The sequence below is a fragment of the Battus philenor genome, unplaced genomic scaffold (genome assembly GCF_028537555.1).
Source record: "Battus philenor isolate CCGP_79_NKW_IND1 unplaced genomic scaffold, ilBatPhil1.0.hap1 SCAF_12, whole genome shotgun sequence".
NCBI lineage: Eukaryota > Metazoa > Arthropoda > Insecta > Lepidoptera > Papilionidae > Battus > Battus philenor.
This window is the reverse complement of record NW_027181674.1, coordinates 4,420,313-4,442,414: the sequence shown is the minus strand read 5'-3', so window position 1 is coordinate 4,442,414 and position 22,102 is coordinate 4,420,313. Positions and strand designations below refer to the sequence as shown.

Below are 22,102 nucleotides of genomic sequence, written 5' to 3'. Positions count from 1 at the left end.
AATGGCGAGCTTAGGACATTTCCCAGGGCCGTTGAGCAACGTTTAGTTCCGTAAGACATTAACGGTAACAAATATTTTTCTTAAAGTACTGAGAGGTTTAGAGAGGAATATTTTACATGGTTTCTCCAAAGCTAACTAGGTGTATAGGATTCGAAGGTTGATCTCTTACTCGAAGTTGAATATACGTAGTCTGATTGTTACCGATAAAGCTTGCATTGTATTGTTTCGACAGAAGTTATTGCTGTTAGCCCTAAGGCTTTTACAGTTGAGTCGGGCCCTGAGCGGAACCGCGACCTCTTTTCGACAAAGCTTGGATTAACAAGTTGAAGCAGCAATAGGGATGCCATGTAGTGTGCAGAACGGATAGCATCTGTCGCTTTATGTTGAGAAGACGATGGGTCGGCAAGTGTAGCCAAGGAAACCCAACAACATAGTGTCTTATTAACCCAGGATATTTAAGACGGTCATTTCAAAGGTTAACTCTTGTGTCGATAACGCTGATTATAGCTGTATTTCGAAAACAACAAGCGATCATAAAACAAAGTCGTCATTGATAAGTAAAAAATATTTGTTATTGACATTTTCATGGTACATTAACATTGCGGTAAAAATATCTGTATTCGACAGGCTTTGTTGTCTTTTTTTCTCTGAAATCATTTGTTTCACGCTGTGATTACTTTGTATCGATAAATTGTATGAGCTCGTAATTGTCGGTGACATTTTTTTGTTTTTAAACGTGTCTAATGTGGTAACTTAATTGAATTTTGTTTATTTGGTTAATAAGTGTAAAGCGTCATGAGGAAATCTTCATTAGTCGGTGAAAGCGCCGGAATGTTCACGATTGACTTGTTACGTATGCGACACGAATGTCGTAGCGTTTCGCCAACAAACAGACTATGCTCTTGACAGATCCAATCTTCTTGTTTTCAATCTAATCAATACAACTTCCCTCCACGAGTACACTTCGCGCTTGTTGGGCTCGAAAACGCTATTCAAATGTTAATTAAATCTTATACATGTCGAATTTCTTTTTAACAAATATGGATTTAATATAAATTTAACATTTATAAAATTGATCAGTTTCAATTATGATGTTTTATTTGGATTCTGATAACATTTGATGTTAATTTTGATCACTGGAAGTATAAATGGACGGCGACCACAACGCTTTAGACCTACACTGCTCCGATCTACACGCTCGATACCACTGTAACCGAAGTGGCACAATTGGCGTGACATAGTCCGAGAATCTTACCAAAAATTACGATCCCTAGTCACAGGGTACGACTCAAGTAGGGATCATTGTATTAACGTGTGTTTGTATATAATTAAGCATATATATTTAAATTAAAAAAAGAATATTCGTATGTGTTAGCTACACATACGAATATTCTTTTAACACAAATCTTGAGAATAGTTCGACCAATTCGGTAATTTTTTTTTTCATATCTTTGATGAACCATGAGGAAAGCTCTTATTGATAGAATAAGCACGAAGATTCTAAAAAGTGTAAAAAACAAAAGAAGAGTAAATTAAAAATAATAATCCGGTAATGAAAAGATAGATATGTAACGGCTTTCCGGAGCTCCAAATCGAGCCAATCTTACGGGCTCCGACCCTTCAAGTCCGTTTAATCTGTAAATGCCAGTATTAGTAACACTCCGTCAAAAAAAACATGTGTTTATCTGTGAACCATTTGACGTTAATAATCTAAGTAATGATGTTAAAATGTAAAAAAAAAAAAAACATATAATTTATGTTATTAAACTGCAAATGCAAGTATAACATTTTTAATGAAGTCTCGCAGTGTACGAAATATACATGATGTTTAATAATTTTTTAATTTTGTTCTTTCTGCTTAATTTTTTGTGCTCTTCTTATTCTTTATCCTAAATATTCTTAACTCAAAAATCTAAAAAGATGACAAACGGTAGATAATGTTCTGCCTTGAAACTTCAAAGAAACGCGCAATAATTTTTGTCCATAATTAATAAAGTATATATAATATTATAAGTTTTAATATATTTTCATAATTGTTACTGGACATATTTCGATAAAATTAAGTAAGTTATATTCTTACTTTTTAAGTATTCGTTGTTTATTACTACATCAATGTATTATGTATTTTTTTAAAAAAGAACAGAATTTAGTTTATTTTTTCTGTTTAGCTGCGATAAGCCAATAACTTTTGACAGCACGAAATATATCGTAAGCGATAATTGTTAATATATTATATATTCTTAATTGGAAAAATTAGCGGTGTAAAAGCTTTGAAAAGAGTATATAGGTAAGCATATGTTAAACACTATAACAAATTAATAGTTTCAGAAATAATTAATAACGTAATGTATTATAAATCACATTTTCAAAATTCGAATTAAAAAAATTTAAATAAAATAAATTATTGTTTACAATCAGTCCTCGCACACTCTCTACTTTCAGAAGTAATTGGCATTTTGCATTCGGATACGTAAAATGAATCAAGATAACATATTTCAGAGTGATCACTTTACACAAGGTGATTAGAAAGAGGTTTAAATTATTTAAAGCTTATAAATCTTTAGCTTAAGATAAATATATAGAAAGTAATCAGTATTGTGAACAATACAACGAAATAGTGTTTTAATAATATATTTTAATAAATAATAATATAAATAATAAAAACAAATATTAGGTCATATAAATTGAAACAAACATTATAAAATGAGTTTTATTTCATTTAACCGGAGTACTTTAAAACAATTGCTATCATACTGTTAAAATTTCTCAACTACTGTATTTTATACAACAATGAATTTGATTTTGATAAGAATTATTCTAATTTTCTTACAATATTAGAATTAAATTATTCAATTTTTTTACCCTGATACTAAGGATGTAATTCTATGCATTTTTGGCACAGATATTCTTGAATGAAATAAAGGCGTTTATATACAATATTCCAATTCACTGTTATATTTTTTTTAAACAAAGTTAAAGATCTTATCACTAATTACATATTTAAAACGACGTTGGTTCTTTATGCAATGTACGTGTATAAGTGTAGTGCCACACTCGCGACAAGCATTAGTTTTGTGAAACCGTAACCGCCGGGCCATTGTGCACCACCTTGCATAGCAGCTGGTGTTTCACCTGCAATTTTAATAAATTTAACATGTATATTGTATGCATTGAAGCGATGTTAACAGAGATGTGTTTCTCTTTGATAATTTTTATTCGTCACTTAGTTTTATACATCGTATAATACCTTAGAGTGTATGTAAATATTATTAAAAATGTTTATGAAATGTATACTGCATTGTTAAATACGACGAGGATTTTATTGTAAAATATTGTATTTATATTTATTATAATACATTAATATTTTATAGAATCTTTTTTACTAACACCATATGATGTACTAAATAAGAATTTGCAGTAGAGATAGATGCTAAACAAAATTAAATTATTTTGCTATCAATTAAATGTAGCAAATAACAATAATAATAATTCTCGATAGGTTCATGTAATTCCATTAATTTTTTATTGCTTACTACTATAAAGCATTCTGGTACCTATCTCTATATAATTTTAATACAGAGAGTAGAGCAGGCTAGAGAGAGTAGGCTTATGTTATAAGGATGATTGCTTATATAAGTTAAAGCTTTGATGAGTGAATGGCGTGAATGTATTGCACTTTTGTTAGAAAAAATATATATAGCTTTTACACCGTTTTTCAATCACTCATCAAATTAAAATATGTAACAATAATTTATTATTTTCTATAGGAAATATGATATGGCAACAACTTCGAGATAAATAAGTTCGCAGGAACAGACGGCAGAAAATTTCTAATTTTAATATGTTGTAAATCGCTTTTTAAAAATGTTATATCCCTTTAAATCTTTCATCTATAACCAATCACCCTGTACATTTCATACAAATTGTTATCCTGATAAAATCAAACCGGAAATGAACTCCGTATCATACACCATATTGTTAGTTGAAGGGCTCCATTACAATTGAAAGAGGTATGTCCATTTACCTGTCAATACATGTACTCTCGCCGTAGCTGATAGTGCGTTATCTGGCACGCATTGATATGAGCCGGCATCGGACGTGCGAGCCGCTTGAATAAGCAGCCTACTGCTGCTGTGGATTCCTTTCTCGGTCACTAATGAGATGCCTCCACGTGTTGAGTCGAAATTTATTGTCTGAGTCAATGATTTCATAATTAGCAATATTAAAAACAAAAACTCCGCAGTGTTAGCTGTTTATAAATATAATATGTAAGAAAGAAAAGGACCAATATTTAGCCACTTCCGTACATGCAGTGGTAGTCGTGCAACGAAATGCACCGCCCGCCAGCCCGCTGATAAATGCGTATGCGGCAAACAATGCGAATCACACAACCGCCACCACCAAATTACTCAACACGTGTTTCACCCCTCCACGGGGCGTCTTCAGGAGTTATGTTACACCGATTAGTGCCAAACACAGAGTCACTATATAGAGTTTCACTATATAGAGCATTTCGTTGCACGACTACCACTGCATGTGCGAAAGCGGCTAAATATTGGTCCTTTTCTTACTTAGGATGGACTTCCGCGAGGTAACGCCTGATTCCATTAAATAATCTGTAAGAAACTAAATATTTGATAAGCTCTTAATATCTTAACAAAAAACGTATATATATCTGCTAGAATTTCCACAATTTTATAGAGAAATAAAAAGTTTCCCATAAATCAACGTCAATCTAAAATAGGACTAATGAAAGGACCCTTCTTGGGTTAGTCTGTATATTGTCAAATATATATTTCTTAACAACCCAGAAAATGTATGTAGCACTAATTTAAATTTATTTTTTTTCAAAAAGTGTTATATCCTATTATGATATTATGATGTAAACTTCATAAAATGTCAACTATTCTTTAATGAATGTATTCTGCTTAATATTTAGATGATTGTTTCTATGATGCTCACGTCGATCTATTTTAGAGAATATTGTATGTTGCATGTGCAACTGTATTAAGAGACAAGCGAATGCCTCGTTGAAATAATTGCGCATATATAAATATCATTCATAATGAAAAAGACCCTTTTATCTTGAATAGTTCTGACAAACAAGTTGCAATCATTGTATGTCCTTTCTATGTTTAAAGGCTTTTGAAAAGTTATTGCGATATTATTTACGTTACCTTTCCTCTGTGAGTCCAATTTATAGTATTAGGCGGCTCTGGTGTATGACGGACGATGCAAGTAAGGTTTATCGTTGAACCGGCATATATAAATAGATCTGATCCACCTAAAATTTCCGTTTCGGGTTCTGTAATAAATAAATATGTTACACCAAGAATGAAAACAATGCTTACATAATTTTTCATTAGTACTTTTATGTACTGTGGGTTCTGACTCGAAATGAAACACCACTGATTTACAAGGAGTCTTTTATTCTCAAATCAGATGGTAACCCTACATTAACACAAAGTATACCTTGGCTTAGTCCAAATTTCGCTTCCAAATTCCTCAAGAAATCACGTCCAAATAACTTACCAAATCATCACTTTGTATCACTAATCGTAGATCTTAATCTTATTACTCAAAAAACAACAACTGTCGTCATGGAGAGTATACCTATTTATACTGCAGATAAGGTTCTAGCAAGTTCGAGATAATGCTCGGTTAGAATTTTCGAGAACCGTACACAAATATTTATAAATAACTTTAAGGTCACGCGTGTTCATGGAAATAGGGTTCAGTGTTTATTGCTTAGTGGGTTCTGTAACTCGTGCTATTCATCTGAGTTTTTTATATATTTTAATTTAAAATTATACTTACTACAATTCTAAACGAACTAGAGAATAAACAGACATATATAATGATTTATACGGCACACATATAATAGATGACGCAGTTAATTCTAACCAAATCATAATCATCATAATTTTAGCCGCAGAGTGTCCATTACTATATTTTGTCTATATGCCTCATTTCCACTGATTCCTTTTCCTATAGGACTGCTGAAAAGTAGCCTGCATCCGGTTTCTTCTGACGACAATATCGTATCGTCTAACCAGTATGTGGTTTGACGTCCTTCACTGTGATTGCCCGTGATATCCACTCTAGAACCTGCTGAAAGATCCTCAATATTTTTTTACTATGACTTAGTAAAACTTACCAACGATTGTAAGGTATACAGCATGCCCAATAGGAGGTGTAGTTGATATTTGACATTCGTACTGGCCGGAATCGCGGCGCTGTGGGCTACGTATTCTAAGAGCCCATTCCTCAGAGCGTGGCTTGTGTTGGGCTTCGAAGCGCTGGTCGGAAGTATATGTGTACCGACCAACTGTCAACAGGTGTATATCTCGATGACGCACCCATGACACCTAAGTAGATATAAATTTCTTTCAATAAAATTCAATCAATTATTAAAATAAATATTTTTGCTATTCACCACTTCCATATTAGATATATTTTTTTCTGTGTGTATCTTATTAGAAACATAACCCTTACTCTTTTCCAATGTATTCATAACCTTATTTTGTATGTTGCCATGCAATAAGATCTGTGAATCTCGCTGCTACTGCCCTTGAGGTACAGGCCTTGCCTAGTGTGGGGAGCAACAGTACTCATGTTGGCACATAAATTATTATAACAATAAGTTTTATTTTATAATGTGGACTCTATGTTTGGCACTAATCGGTGTAACATAACTCCTGGAGATTCCCCGTGGAGGGGTGAAACACGTGTAGAGTAATTTGGTGGTGGCGGTTGTGTGATTCGCATTGTTTGCCGCATACGCATTTATCAGCGGGCTGGCGGGCGGTGCACTTTATTGCACGACTACCACTGCATGTGCGGAAGTGGCTAAATATTGGTTCTTTTCTTACTGAGAATGGACTTCCACGAGGTAACGCCTGATTCCATTAAATATTTATAATGTTTTAAATGTTAAATTAAATAAGTGTTTAAACTTTAAAAAAAATACGTGACTATTTACAGCCTCGTCGAGATCATTTGAGACATATAAGCCTCGATCACAGATTTTCAATAAGACCAACTGAAAGCGGCCTGCAGTGTTATCCCACGATCATTACAAATTCATATATCCTGCTCGAGAGTGAACATTCTGCGCTGGGCTTGTCTGTATATGGTCTCCACTCTAGAACCTTAAGGTCGTAACGGCCATCTGTTTTGTGACCATGTGACCTACCCAGTGTTGCTTTAACTTTTCAATATTTTTACGAGTCATCCACTAGCTTAGTGGTCAAGATCTGTCGGCCGTGATCGCAGCTAAACACAAACGGAGAAGGCAGACATAGAATAGTTTTAATTACAGAAGTTAAGCTTGTTTAACGAGAATATTTATTTCATTACTGTTTGAGTTTTAGGATTCTCATAGCGAAATAGCGTGTTTTTGTTAAGACATCGTTAGGCGAATAAAGAACTTGCATATTTTTTTATTGTCTGGACAGTTCGCGTTTCGCGTTTGCTTGTAGTTGGGCGTGTAATTTACACTACACCCGTATGAATGTTTTAAATTATAATTGCAAAATTGTAATAACTCACGGAACAAAAAATAAATTAATTAATATAACAAGTAAATCTTTAAATGTAAATGTTTTTTGTATCAAAATATTTTAAAACTTAAACTTTTGACATGAAACAATTAAATGTTTATATAAGTTAAGCAAGTAACGTACATAAAGTAAGTAATAACCAAGTAGAGGTCTCCCTTGTCCCGAATGATGAGAACTATGCTCGGAGTTTTGCTGAAAGATCAGATCCAGAATAATCAGAATAAAGGATATCCTCAGAAGAACCAAAGTTATTGACGTAGCTCGAACAATTGCTCGTCTAAATAGGAAGTAGATGGGGCACATTGCTCATGCAAACGATGACATGGTTGAAATCATGGAAGGTTACTAGATGCCGACTACGCAAAACAGGTCATCGTGGCAATTTTTGGAGGTGGCCTTTGCTTTACAGTGGACGTCCATCGACTGAAAAGAACTGAGCGAATAAAAGCTTAGCAAAACTAAGTCACATTATACGAGTTACTGTATTTTCATGGCAAATAGCACAAGAAACCAACAGTGTTTATATTTGTGTCTTCAGAATTGATAGTGAATAATGAGAAATACACCTATCCCCCGATTTACACGGTACTTGTTTTACACGTTTTCGCTTTTACACGGTTTTCCAAATAGGTTTTTTTTTGTTTTAATAACCGATTTTTTACCATCTCTCATAATGTAAATATTTCTGCTTCAAACATCGAATCGGCACAAATACCTTCGAGTGATGAAAGTAAATTCGAACCTTCGATTCCAAAAAAAAAAAAAAAGAATGGGAGTAATTTCTGACAGTGATAAAGGATAATAAAACACTTTTGGTTTTATTTTTTGTTTTTCTGTTTAATGTATTTTAATTTATTTAAAAAAAATGTTTCCGTAATATATTATATATTTTAACTTGTCAATGCATTTTATATTTATTTCTGTGTACACCAAAAAATATTGAAAAAAATCACAACCGTCAAATAGCAAAATTATGCATTTTCTGCAAGCTTTTCGATTTACACGGTTTTGACTTGAAAATTTTAAATTTTCGATTTACACGTTTTTCTTAAGAACGTATCAACCGTGTAAATCGGAGGATAAGTGTATATAAAATTAAATTAAATAATATAAAATGTTGATCAAAAACGGAAATAAGTGAAGGAGGCATCTGTTTGGAGCGGCAGTAAACATCATGGGTTATATACTCATTCGAGTTCGTTATATATATTGTTAAGAAGTAATACTTAAGTCTTCTTTTAATATTGTTTGATGTTAAACTATCTCGCAATCGAACTTAAATATTTATTTGTAATATATTCCATTTCAAAATAGCTCAAAATAAATTAGAATGTCCCGAGGCTTGTCAAAGTCATTTCCCTCACTAGAAGTACATGTGCCAGCCACAGCAGTTTACTCCCAGTTGCATCCTACGTTATTGTTTATCGCTTCAATGGTTACTTACAAAGCGTTCTACGTTTATATGATAAATTTAACTATAGTAATAACTTAAATTTGTTTAATTTATTTATAGTTATAGAAAAAAAAAACAGAAAACTCAATGATGAAAATATTCTTTACCAAATCTACGGTGAAGAGAACAAAATAATCGTTGTAAGTTAAAAGCAATATGATGAAAGAGAAAAAAAGTTGTGACCCTAAAACGCATAAAAAATATTCATACAAAGTTTACTGATCAATAAACAAAATAAGAAATCACAAAGCCAGTAAAAATACAATGGACGATCTTGTCGAAAAACGCATAATGCTATGTAGTTATGTACATGTATAACTTGTATAAGATAATTTATATCGTTTTGCGGTCGTCGTCGTCGTTGAAGCCCATAGACGCCTACTGAAAGGTACAGGCCTCCCCTTTAGGTAATCTGGAGATATATTGTAACCACCACGCTATAATTAACGCTTAAAGTATGAATTATATAAAAAAGTATCGAGGGAATTAAACCCACGACCTACGATCGCACGTCTCAGTCCTCTACTGCTGCAAGAATACCATTGCAAGATTGTTTTGCATTAGTCAAAGAAAAATAAAAAAATACTTCCTGTACAGAAAAAAGCCTATAGTCGTAAGCAAAAGTAATAACAAATAGTAACAAATGTATTCAATATTGTTGCGGGTAATATTATAATTTTCTATTATTATATGTGGGAATTTGTACTAAAAAAATTCTTAAATTATTTGTAGTCGTAAAGTGCCCGAATATTCCAAAATAAAATATTTGTGCTATAAAAAAGTTGCGTTACAACTACAAATTTCGTTTGTACAAATTCATCGTGGTGTTACAAAAAGTTGTAGCCGGCCGAATATCAAAATACTCATATGTACTAGAATCCTCCGTGGATTGAAGCAGTAAATTGTGTTTTACAACTTTTACGAGGCCACCGCAGTTGTGTCCGCGTTCTAGATATTTGATTTTGTGTGACATGAGCATTGAACGGTCCAGACGATGTTTCAACAACAATTTACAACAATGTCAAACTCAGCAAATGCTATATATCTCGAGCAGATTAAAACTGTTGAAAAACTTTTGCGAATTCACATTTCAGTGCCGGAATCATTAATACAAAACATGGAAAATGTCATACACATTTTATTCACTGATATTTTAAAATAGAATTTTCTAAAACAAATTCATAATTTCATAATTAAAAAATTATGCTTTAGAAAGCAATTTATTATTTCTCTGTATAGATAAGATATTTCTACATATGCGCTCATCATGATATCTCTAGAGTTATTTGGCTGTAAAACTTGAATCTTGGTAAAAATAATTTTTTTACTAAGTAAAAATCAGCTAATAACGAATTTTATGTAATCCTACCTGCAAGGGGTAAGGGTACAATAAAAATTGCATACTTTCGAAAAAAGGTTCTTTTAGGAATATAACACGGTTTTAATATTATTAAAGCATCTTAAAAATTACCAAGAAAGGATTTTAAAAAATAACACCCACAAAATGCAGGACATACAATGCGTAGCGGGCGGTGGACAGCTAGTCTTTGATAGTAATTTTATCGCATGCAAAACCAAAGGTAGAAGATATCATAAATAGAATCATTATCATCATCATCATCATCATAAGCAGTCTCCCTGACACTTAAGCCTCTGGTAATCATCTTCAAGGTTCCAATTGGTTGAATAAAATGAAAGAATTTATATTTTGATTTTTCTTTATGATGGCGTACCCTAAACTAAAGTCAACGGAATACAATAAGGACACTTCAGATACAGCATTGCAGGAAAATGTTGCGCATTAGTTAAACTACTACAACTTTATACTCAAGCAACTTATTAATAGGCTCACTACCGTTGACCTCAGACGAATGCTTGAGTCTTCAGATGTAGTGTTAAAAGCACGACCAATGACTTGGAAAAGCAAATAATCATCGGTAAAGTACAGGATAAAAGAGCAAGTGAACGAGGTCCAATGTGGTAATCCAATCAAATCTACACTACATTAGACACCATGGTATACTACTCATAGAAGTGGCCAAAATTTGCCATCGATGGCCTGCCATTTAATGGCTAAACCTTGTGAGAGGCGTTCACAATTTTCAGGATTGGAGAGAATGACGTAAGACAAAGGAAATATAAAAGTTAATTTTGAGAATTTAACACACACATTAATAAGTTTATATGTCTATATTATGTCACTCAAAATAAATAAAATAATTTTAAATTTGATATTCTCTTAAGACGATAAAAGATACAAATATATAGATAGGTCTGTTTATTTATGTAGGTTTATTTAAAACAAATACGTACATAAATAACAGTGAACCGAAATTCAGTGGATTTAATAATAATTAGCGGTGGACATAAAAACTTGCGGCGTTCACTCCGACCGCTGTCGACTGGCATTTAATATTAAAATGATGCAGTAATTACTAAAATTGGCATGCATTTAGAATCGTTCCACATTGATGTTACTATATTTTTAAAAATAAAATCATGATTTTATTTTTACGCGAAATTAGATTAAGAGTGTAATGCTCTTATCAAATTACCTCCAATTAATGTAAAGGCTAATTGTGTTAAAATGCATTAGTTTATTTATGGCATGATACCAAAAAATCTTATAAGAATAAATAACAGTGATATTGAAAACTATAAAAAATATTATTTAAGTGAAATATCTATAGATTTCATAAGTTTAAAAAAATCATTAGAATTAATTTCTGCGGTGATATAGACAGAAAATTTTCAGCGCTGGAATTTGAATTATATTCAGGAATCGAACAATGTAGAGCGGGACGACGTTTAAGCGTTTCGCTCATTTTTCATATTTCTTTGTATTTTATACCAGTAGCAGCTTTTCGTTTAACATTCTTTACATTGTTACTACTCTGTGAGTTTCTCTGCAATATTTTTTTAATTATACTCTTCAAAAATTACAAGAGTTATAAAACCGCACATGTTCCATCAAATTGTATTAATATTTTAATAAATGTCATATTTTTTTTATAAATAAAGCTGGAAATCGCCGGATTCAGTCAGCCTAAGACTGGTCATCTCTGCGAACTTTGGAGGGGGAAGGTCTATGTTTGACATCTGTCAATTGTCATGACATTGATGACAAAATGTTCATCCTTTCATATATAAGCGTCAGTTTCAAACCATATTTCCACCGTCCGTTACGTAAACGGCATCGGTCTCCGGACGCCGCCGCGGCGAACAGCGTGGGCGATCCGAGGTAGGATCAGTATCTTTCATTAGATTGCCGAGTGGTCTACACTGCCCTCCATGCTTTAACTCCGCACTCGGCACACAATCAGCAACACAGACTCGACCAGGTATGCCTCGCTGCTACTACCTCATCCTTCATCTGAGTGCCTAATGCAGGTTCGGAAACCCGAATGCTTTAGTTTTGTATAGTTCACGGACCTCTCCGTTCCGTGAACTCCTTACTTCAAGCCTTAGGGCTAAATAAACTAAAATTTCTCTGACACAATACAATAGAATCCATATTATTTCAGTTTTGATATCACCAAACTTTCTTTTGAATAAACACCAAAAGCCGACGTCACATTTCGAAGAAGCTATCACGAGTAAGTTTTAATGCGCAAAACCGAAGATTGAACAAGTGTCGTTATACTCCGCCGCGGTTACAAATAGTTAAGTCGCAAAGGAAATCGTTCCAAGTTTACGTAGTAAGCACTTTAAATGTATCTATAAAGTGCTTTCGATATAAAGTAATAAAACAACTTATTATGTATTTTTTTACAATAAATTTCATCAGAGAACATTGAGAATGGGATAGTTACGATATTCGCTCACTACAACGTACTATATCATGAAGAAATGTATGAAACTATACGCGTTCCTCGTGTGCGTATTTGTTCCTTTTTCGATTGGGAGAAATATAAAAGCTAATTGTGATCGAGGTAATATATTTCCATACATACAGAAAATATTTACAATCATGTTTTATTTACAATATTACAATTGGATTAACCAAACGCAATGGAAGCAAATGTCTCACTGATGGACCCCGAATTTAAAACGGTGTTCTAATTTTAATTTGAACGCACCGGAATAGTGTTATTTTAAAAAGTATTGTGGTTGTAATGGCCAGTAATAAGGAGCGTTCTTCCGCAAACACTTTAAGAGTATGCCTACTAAATTGTTACTTCTTCGTCTAACATCCTCGTGCACTAAACACGGAGCGGCAACAAAATTTCCACGAGATTTTGCCGTAGCCGATACGCTCGGTGTATCGTCTCATACATTTTTATACAAATAAAACTGGCACTATATCGGTTGGTGAGAACAGACAACTTTCAATAAGGCTTAGTGGGAATAGTAGAGTATATCGTGCTTCTTTCCGTGCCTGATACCTTCCTTTACGATCACAGTATGGTACAATGCAGTAGGTAAAAATAAAACCTAAATCAATAAAACTATTCACAAATTTTATCTCTAGTCGACACCAATCGCTGGCAAATCTAATACAGATAATATATTATGCAGCTATAGTATCGTGTGTAATATATTAAACTGGTATATTTTATAACAGTCTATAGGCAATATGAAATAATTTTAGCGGCGATCGTAAATATTTAGTTTGGCATTTGAATTGGCTGAAACAAGAAGGGATATGTACGAGTCAAGATCGACTTTCGTAGATTAAAATCTCAAAAAGCGGATTAAAATTGAAATTAATTAATTTAAAATATGACCAGCAAAATATTATACATTAAAATACGCAAAAAAGCAAAAAAATATTTACGAGAAAATGTATCTTATTTTTCCACGGGCAACCAAACTTGGTAAGATCTTGTATCTTACGTAATCAAAATTACAGTTTTGTAACTTTTATAACTGATTTCCAGATTAGTTGTAAACTCCACGACAGCGTAATAAAATATAAATATAATAAACATATAACAAAATAGACAGTAGTCTTTTTACCAAGTGCAATATTTGTGATATGAATGCTTATTTTGGTTTTAATAAAATCATAATCAAAACTTTGCAACTAATAAGTTTCTGTCTGCTTGCATATATTACAATTTTGAGTATTATCTAATTTTAAATAAATCATTTATTTTATATACATAAATGAAGGGCGAAAAGATTAAATAGCTATTAACAATAAATCCTATCCCTTACCATAGAATTAGATAAAATTAAATGCATGTCTATAGGTTTTTCTTAAAGATTGTAAGTCCAAAAATATCCCTAGAGACTAAGGGTTTTTCTAGACTCAGCGAAACTCGATTAAGTACTTTTTAGGGTCATTTTAATAAATTTTTCTGCTGAATTATTGAAATTTAATTTTAACAGAAAGTTTGAATCCTTATTTCAAGAAAAATAAAAATCATACTATTACTTTCGATTAGTGAACAATAATTAAAATTTTCTATGTAGGTACAGTAGAGTAGTCAATTATGTCTTTAAAAATATGTGTTTTATGTATTAAATCTAATCAATATAGTGAATTTATTAAATATGGCTTAAAATTTTTAATTTTCAATATTATGTATTTTTCCATATGCTCCGTAGCATTGTAATTGTATTTGATGAAAGCTACCTTTACAATTTTACACTAAATAACAACTTTAAATAATACAACAAATGTACACTATTTCCAAGAACCTTTCTTTATTTTCAAGTTTACTTTACAATAACTAAAAACTACGCTCTTTCATACTTTTTGATAAACATTGTAATAAAATTTAAGCTACCTATTTAAAATATTTTTATGAACCAAATATAATATGCCAGGGTATATTTTACCCACTATATTCGGATGTTTTAAAACTGGAATATTTATTTAATTAAAAAGGCACTCGATGTTGTGTTCAACTGTAACCAATGATTTTAAGATTCGTTACAACACCGAGTCTGAAATTCTTTATAATTTCAGGTCATGATGCTTTTGAAGAGTGATAAATAATTAAGTAAAATATGGTTCGTGTATCTGCTTTCTCTATTTTTATATAAGCTGTAACACGTTGGAATATGAATTAATGGTTAGAATATGATATGTGATACTCTACATTAATATTTAATCCTTTTTATAAGACATCGATTTCACCATTGCAAGAACATACGACTTGCACATCTTTAAGATTCAAGATTGGAATCTATAATGATCTACTGGACGTATGTTCAGGATGCTAATGGTAATTCCTTACGCATTTCATCTAGCTTCAAATAAATCCTTTGACGTTGAAGCACGAAAGTGTTCTTGTTGTTTTACATAGCCTTTTCGTTGCCCAAGCAACATATTCATGTTGAATTTACTCTTAAAACAAAGTGGCGCTATCAAGAAACCTTAATATTCTTGCATCATCATCATCATTTCAGCAAACGGTTGGACCAGTATTTTTGAACCTTTTATGTGCCGTCTCTCACCTTTGCCTATCTAAAATTCTTACGACATGTAAAACTCATAATTTTTATATTAAAGCAAAAGATTAAAACTCGTGTCAAATCAGCTTTCGTATTGCCCACCTTAACAATTAAATTACCCCTTGTGGGGTGTGGGCCCGACGTTGGGAAACACTCGGTGGGACACTGCCTGCATCCAGAATCTTACAAAGATCTTAACAAAGACGTCTGTCCATCTATTGTGTCCACTCTTTAATATGGTTGATTAATGTACATACATAAATATCGCCAAATTATTGTCATGTATAAATTTGAATGGCACTTTAAAGCATATAATGTAATTATTTTTGAATTAACTGGCTATCAGGATATATCATGCGTATAATAAAACGACCAGTAAACCTTCACTACAGTCGGGCTATTTATTAAGAAAAATACGTATCTGTTCTGATTAATGAAATTAGTTCAGATGTTGACCCTAAAATATACTAACAAAATGTTTGAATTCACAACTGAAGATGTTCTAGACTAATGAGAAAAAGAAGGCCTTCCGGATTTTTTAAAGTATTTTTAAAACATATTTTTGTAGTTAAAATTATTATTTTATCGTTCAGGAGAGCTTCATGGATTTTTAAACTATATTTCTTCCATTTATTAATTTGGTGCATATTAAATAAATACATCATAAAAATACACTTACGGTACGATTCTGTAAATTTTTCACTTTACAGAGTAAAGTCACTGGGTGTCCAACTAGGCCGGTCACGTTGTCCGGAGTGCTCGGGTCAAAGTATGGAGCTCCAGGTGTCTGCGGCCAGTCTTCTAAGAACTCCGTGCGAAATCTTCTAGAAGATTCTGAAACCGAGCTTTGTTCGCGCGGTCGGCTGTTGTTGTTGTCTTGATAACATACTGTGGAAGAGAATTAATATTATAATTTTTCCTTTTTAAACAATATTACTAATGAGAGAAAATTTGCAAATATTAACATTTTGTTTAAAAAATCGTTTTGTTGATGTTTAAAGTATCACTTTTAAGTGATTATAGAACGAAAAGTTTGTAAAAAAAAACTCAAAATTTAGATCAAATCGTAATTATAAACAAATGTATACATTTATGAATAAAAGTTATTTTGCATAAAATATTAATTCAATTTTTATAGAGTAAAGAAATCCCAGGTATTCCAAGGATTCAGTATACGGGTGTTGGGTCTATCACGTTGTAGATAGAGAAGCCGATGATCTGGTGTAAGGAGGTCTTTTTGCAAAGCAATAGTGTTCATTTTACCAATCATACTCCTCTATTTACCTAACCTAATTTGAAATGAAACTAACGCTGTTTGGAAAGCCCGTTCTAGAATTTAGTTTATGATCGCTCTTGAGCGACCTAAATTTTCAGCGTATTACAGAGAGATTTCGCTGTTATACCTCTCGTTCCTACTTCTACCGTGTACAAATTAACTATGAATTAATACTTGTTTATTTCGTTGGCTAGATCTTACTAATTGTTCACCTTAGTTTTGTGGGTTTCAGATATAATTATTTCCCATGGAAAAGGAAGTTCTATTAGAACTGATTCTGTGTGAAACGATATCTCATATTATTGAAATATTTTGGTAATAATAAATTTTGATATACATTTAATGCTGCTATCTTTCAGGAAAAAAAAAAGAAAATCTATAACTGGCAATCTCTAAAACAACAGGTAGATAAAATAAACATTTAAAAACAATGCACATCGTACATTGTATTAGTTACGCCGATGATGGCCAGGTGGGTTTGACCTAGATTGACTTTGTTGTGGACGGCGACATACTATAAAAGGATTTTACGTTAGTTAGCTGGGTGACATGGAAAATGTTTTATGGAAGCTAAAGTACTTTTTATTCAGTTATATTTGAATAATGTGTAGTGCCAATAGCTGTATATGTTTTAATCTAGAAATTAATATTTGTAAAACTGATTACGAAAACACGACCGTATTTATTTTAGGTTTTTCTCAGATTAAATCAACCGGTGGCTCTTGGGTCCGAAAGGTTTACGAGCGGCATACCTGAGCCGCCAGACGCGACGTAGGCTAGTAGTAGGTTCTATTCTAGGTGAAGCAACGATGTAGTTGAAGTCGCGAAGCCGGATGCCGGCATCGAAAGATCGATCATCGTGGCGATCTTTGGAGAAAGGTTTATGATATTTAATGGAATCAGGCGCTATTTTGCGGATGTCCATCACAAGTAAGAAAAGGACCAATACTTAGCCACTTCCGCACATACAGTGGTAGTCGTGTAACAAATTGTGCGTCAACTATCACGTGTTGAGTGATTTAACGGTGGTAGTTATGTGATTCGCATTATTTGCCGCATGCGAATTTATCAGCGGGCTGGCGGGCGGTGCACTTTGTTGCACGACTACCACTGTATGTGCGGAAGTGGCCAAATATTGGTCCTTTTCTTACAAAGGCTTATGACTTGCAGTGGGCGACAATCAGTTGATATGATGATGCTTATAGAGGAGAAACTGTGATTCTATTTCCTATCGAATTGGGCACTTCTGTCGTTTCGTGAATGAAGTGAAAAATGTTTTCAATAAATGAATAAAACAGGTAGAAAGGGCAGGAAGTAAACGGCAACGTAAATGAAAGGTTTTAGATTTTTTTTTAAATTTATTGATCAAAATTTATCACTTGTTTATTTACAGTATTTTGATGACAGTTTTACTAAATATTAAATGTGTTACAGCCATCAGTTTCTTGCTCCTTAAGCGGCGTAATATATAAAAAAAACAAAGTACTTAAAGATTCAATTGATGACTTTACACTTTGATCTTAAGAACTAAATTTTGTTATAGTGTGAAATAATTAATATTTTATACATAAAAAAAAACTATCTAGGAGTATCTTTAAATAATTAATATTAATTTCGTTCCCAAACGCTTAGTGAGTTGTGAACTGGGTAGTAAATTTTAAACAGTTCTGCAGTATCTCGAAACTAAATGGAACAAGAATAGATCGGCACGACTAGGGATGGACTTTCCCAGATTAATATCGCAAAATACCAGAACACAACTATTTTATACGCCGTGAGCGAACGGGAAATAAATTTCGTAACTATAACAATGTATTATATTTATCTCCTGCCAGCAAGTATTCGTTTTTTTTTTTTGGAGATGTCTAGAAGTGTCATAATGTTTTAAATTTGTTAAGTTGTATATAGTTATTAAATACTATTATTTTTTGGAAAATTAAAGCAATGGGAATTTTTGGAAAAAGTTACGTAATTTGTACTTATAAGGGATACGAAAACTAATTCTTTAATTTGTATCCAAATTATAGGAATGTTAAAACTTCTTATTTAATCAATATATCTTTTTTATTATAAATGTTAAGAGAGATTAAAATTTAATTTAATTTCATCGTCTATTTGATTTTGAAATAAATATAAAACGATTCATATAATAAAATTCAATATGATAGTAATGTTTTTGAATCTGGTGATGGCTAATTGATAATATTTATATCAGTTATTTAATTTAATAGACTTGATAATAAAATAAATGGTTAAAACAATTTATACAATCATCATTATCATTTAAGCCGCAGGTCGTCCACTGGTAGATAAAGGCCTCAGTTATAGATTTCCTATAAGACCGGTTGAAAGGAGCCTGCATGCAGTGTGTTCTAAGGACCTTATTTGGGTCATCTGTGTACCTGGTGGGTGGACTACCTTTGCGCTTGCCGGTATGTGGTCTCAACTTCAGAATCACAAGACCCTATCAGTTTCATGCGCTATATGACCGGATCACACCCATTTCAGCCCATGCCATTTCGTTAAGCAATTGTGAGCAATAAAGAACAATACGAAAAAAATATATTTTTTACAATTAATTGTATTAATAATTCGTGTTGTAATTGTCCAAAATTGTGAACGTCCCAAGGGTTAAATTAAAACTTAATTGAGTTACGGCCTAAAATACTAGATGAAAGAAATGGTATGGAAAATGGAATGTCCTCAAAAGGGACGTAAAACCCGCTTGTCAGACAAAGCTTGATTAAATGTTGAATTTTAAATTACGATTTCGCAACTTTTGACTTTTCAATGAGCGAATTTCGCAGCACGCTTTTACGCGGCCCGGAGTTTATTGCTTACTTTGTAATTTATTACCTCTTTACCCTCCTATAAGTCACAGTGAACATTTTTTTTATATCAAAATATTCCGTGAGAATTCTGCAATATCTTTATGATACAGTAGCACCGTTATTGCCTCTTAACCTCATATAATTATTCTTACCATTTTAGCAATTACATTGTCTAAGCCACTGATAGATCTTTAGATTACTGATCCTTAGATCACTGACATAAGGACCACAGTGTTATAAATACCTCAATATATCACGGTGCGCGGCTTCATGTGTGCGTATACATGTAAGTATGCAAAATTGTAATGTGTGGCAATAGCAAAGTAACAACTGTCCTTTATGATTTTTTTAATAACGTGTCTTAAGAGAAGAAAAAAAAACTTTTTTTGGTACATCAACAATGCATTTTATAGAACATTTTATACTCGAGAAATTGACAAACTAGTACACGACTGAAATCCTACTAAAAGTAGAAACATTATTCTTGTATATTACTATAAACTTAAGCAAATCATAAAGAAAATCGTCCTTCGCTTTTGTCAAAAGCACTTGATCTGTATCTTTTCTTACGCACACACAGTGACACAGTCTTATCGGTACGAGTTTGACGCACCGACGTGTTTGCCTTAAACTTAAAACTAACCTAGAAGAGTCGAATTATTTGTACTTTTCTAACAACCTTTAGCAAAAAATACCTTCCACGGTTAACATAACGTATTTTGTTTTCTAAAATCCTTTAAATATACGTCTCATATGAAAATGTAGAAAATTAAAATATCAATTAAAAGTGATTTAATCGGATTAAATTTATTTTGCGCCAAAAATAGCGAGGAATAAAGTAAATTCAGTCCAGAATATAACTAGATTGACACTATCGCCACACAAAAAGCGCTCGCCTAGTTTTATTGTTAAAATGTTTACACGTAACGTTCTTTATCATTTTTTTTATTTAATAGCTTCTCAAAATTAAATTTTATATTTAACTTTGTGAAAAAAAAGTATTTCAATGTTCTATTAAATTTTACAGCAATTATTAACGGCGGCTACGTGATTTAGAAAGTCGAGTATTTAGCTAGTTTGAGGCAAAAACTCAAGACCGTAGTTATATTGTATCAACAGGTTTTCTGAGGAAATCGAATATTTTAAATTAAACCATATATTATCAAATATATTATATTTGATCAAATATAAAACGAATTTAACACATAATTAAACACCATAATGATCCTGCGCTTCTCACAACAAAGATGTAACTGTTCTGCACCACGTCTATCGGCTAGTGGTCGCCACCCGAGGAGTTTTCGGTTATTCAAGCGATATGCGTCGTCCACAGCCACTCCAGACAAATAATTTTTCGTTTGCGTCGTTACGGGTAATTATTACCATTATTCAAGATTATGCACTTAAAGACTAGGTCAGACAGTTTATGACGACCGAAATATTATAAAAAATACTCACCAATGACACAGGAAAAGAAATGAATAGAGAAGAGGCAAGCGACGGCAAGGTTACGCGTCATTGCTTAACTCTCACAGGCGCAGCCGAGATGAGGTCATCGTTCCTGAAAACAAAGCCTACGTTAATAACTTTCCAGCGAAGTCTTGCGAGCTTTTGTTTTAAATGTTGACAATAAAGAACAGCTTCGTAACAGGTTAATTTAATATTCCCATACAAATCCATCAACAGTTCTTTTATGACGTTCAAACAGTTTCAATGTATTAATAATTAACAAGAACTGAATAATAACACATTGGCGTATCATTTAAATTACATTTATTTTAATGACTCATCATCATTTCATCATCATTTAATATTTAGGAGAACAGAGTGATAAACATATTTTAGGTTAAAATATTAGAACATACTAGAAAGTTCACTAAAATAAATGATAAACATAAAATAATTTGAAATATTTACTTTGCTTTCTTAACCAAGGACTTCACACTGAAGCTTAAAAAAATGATCTGACAAATAAGACATAGAGCTAAACATTGTGCCACAATGCCATCTATTTGTTGTAAATAGAAGACATGCAGAGTTGTTGAATTGAGTAGAGTTAGTATATAATTTAAGACAAATAAAGGATATGAAATGGATATTATAAAAGAGCATTAAATAGAAAAACATTAATAGATTAAAATTTAGCGGGAAACAATTTAGGTGAATAATAAGGAAATCATAGTGAGGTATCCGTACAAAAAAAAAATAAATATGAAATAAGTGGTAGGTAATAATGTAAGAATTTAAGTCAAACTAAAACAACACCATTTATTGCAAGATGGACCATTATTTAGAAACAGCAATTAAAAAAATGTTCTGCTAATGTATGTGCAAAATCATAAAAGGCAAGAAATTAAGAAAAAAATTAAGAAATCATAGAATCATTGAAATTAATCTTATTAAAAACAACAAACTGAATTTTCATTTAAAACATAAATCTTGTAAAAGTTTCCTAATTGTTTCCTAGAAAATATTAATTTCATCCCCACTATATTTTATCAACAAAAGGTCAAGAGTTATGTTTATATATCAATTAAAATAAATCGTTACATTAATAATACAAAAGTATTATAAT

General features: G+C 32.2%; 1 protein-coding gene across 1 annotated transcript; it reads right to left on the bottom strand.

The window, feature by feature from the left end:
• Positions 1-2,805: 2,805 nt before the first annotated feature.
• LOC137932784 (zwei Ig domain protein zig-8-like) lies at positions 2,806-21,083 on the bottom strand. The gene is made up of 6 exons (XM_068776458.1): positions 20,986-21,083; positions 16,100-16,308; positions 6,158-6,368; positions 5,178-5,305; positions 4,025-4,193; positions 2,806-3,132 (listed from the first exon to the last, which is right to left on the bottom strand). The coding sequence occupies exons 1-6, from the start codon at positions 21,044-21,046 to the stop codon at positions 3,020-3,022; spliced, it is 891 nt and encodes a 296-aa protein (XP_068632559.1). The 5' UTR covers positions 21,047-21,083; the 3' UTR covers positions 2,806-3,019.
• Positions 21,084-22,102: the final 1,019 nt, after the last annotated feature.

What these genes read in the sequence shown, in the direction of transcription:
- LOC137932784 (XM_068776458.1), bottom strand. Translation starts at nt 21,046, where the DNA reads ATGACGCGTAACCTTGCCGTCGCTTGCCTCTTCTCTATTCATTTCTTT. An exon ending in TTTCTTTTCCTGTGTCATTG is followed by an intron (nt 16,309 to 20,985) that starts GTGAGTATTTTT and finishes TCTCTTCCACAG; the next exon opens with TATGTTATCAAGACAACAAC. An exon ending in ATTGGACTCACAGAGGAAAG is followed by an intron (nt 4,194 to 5,177) that starts GTAACGTAAATA and finishes TCATTGACTCAG; the next exon opens with ACAATAAATTTCGACTCAAC.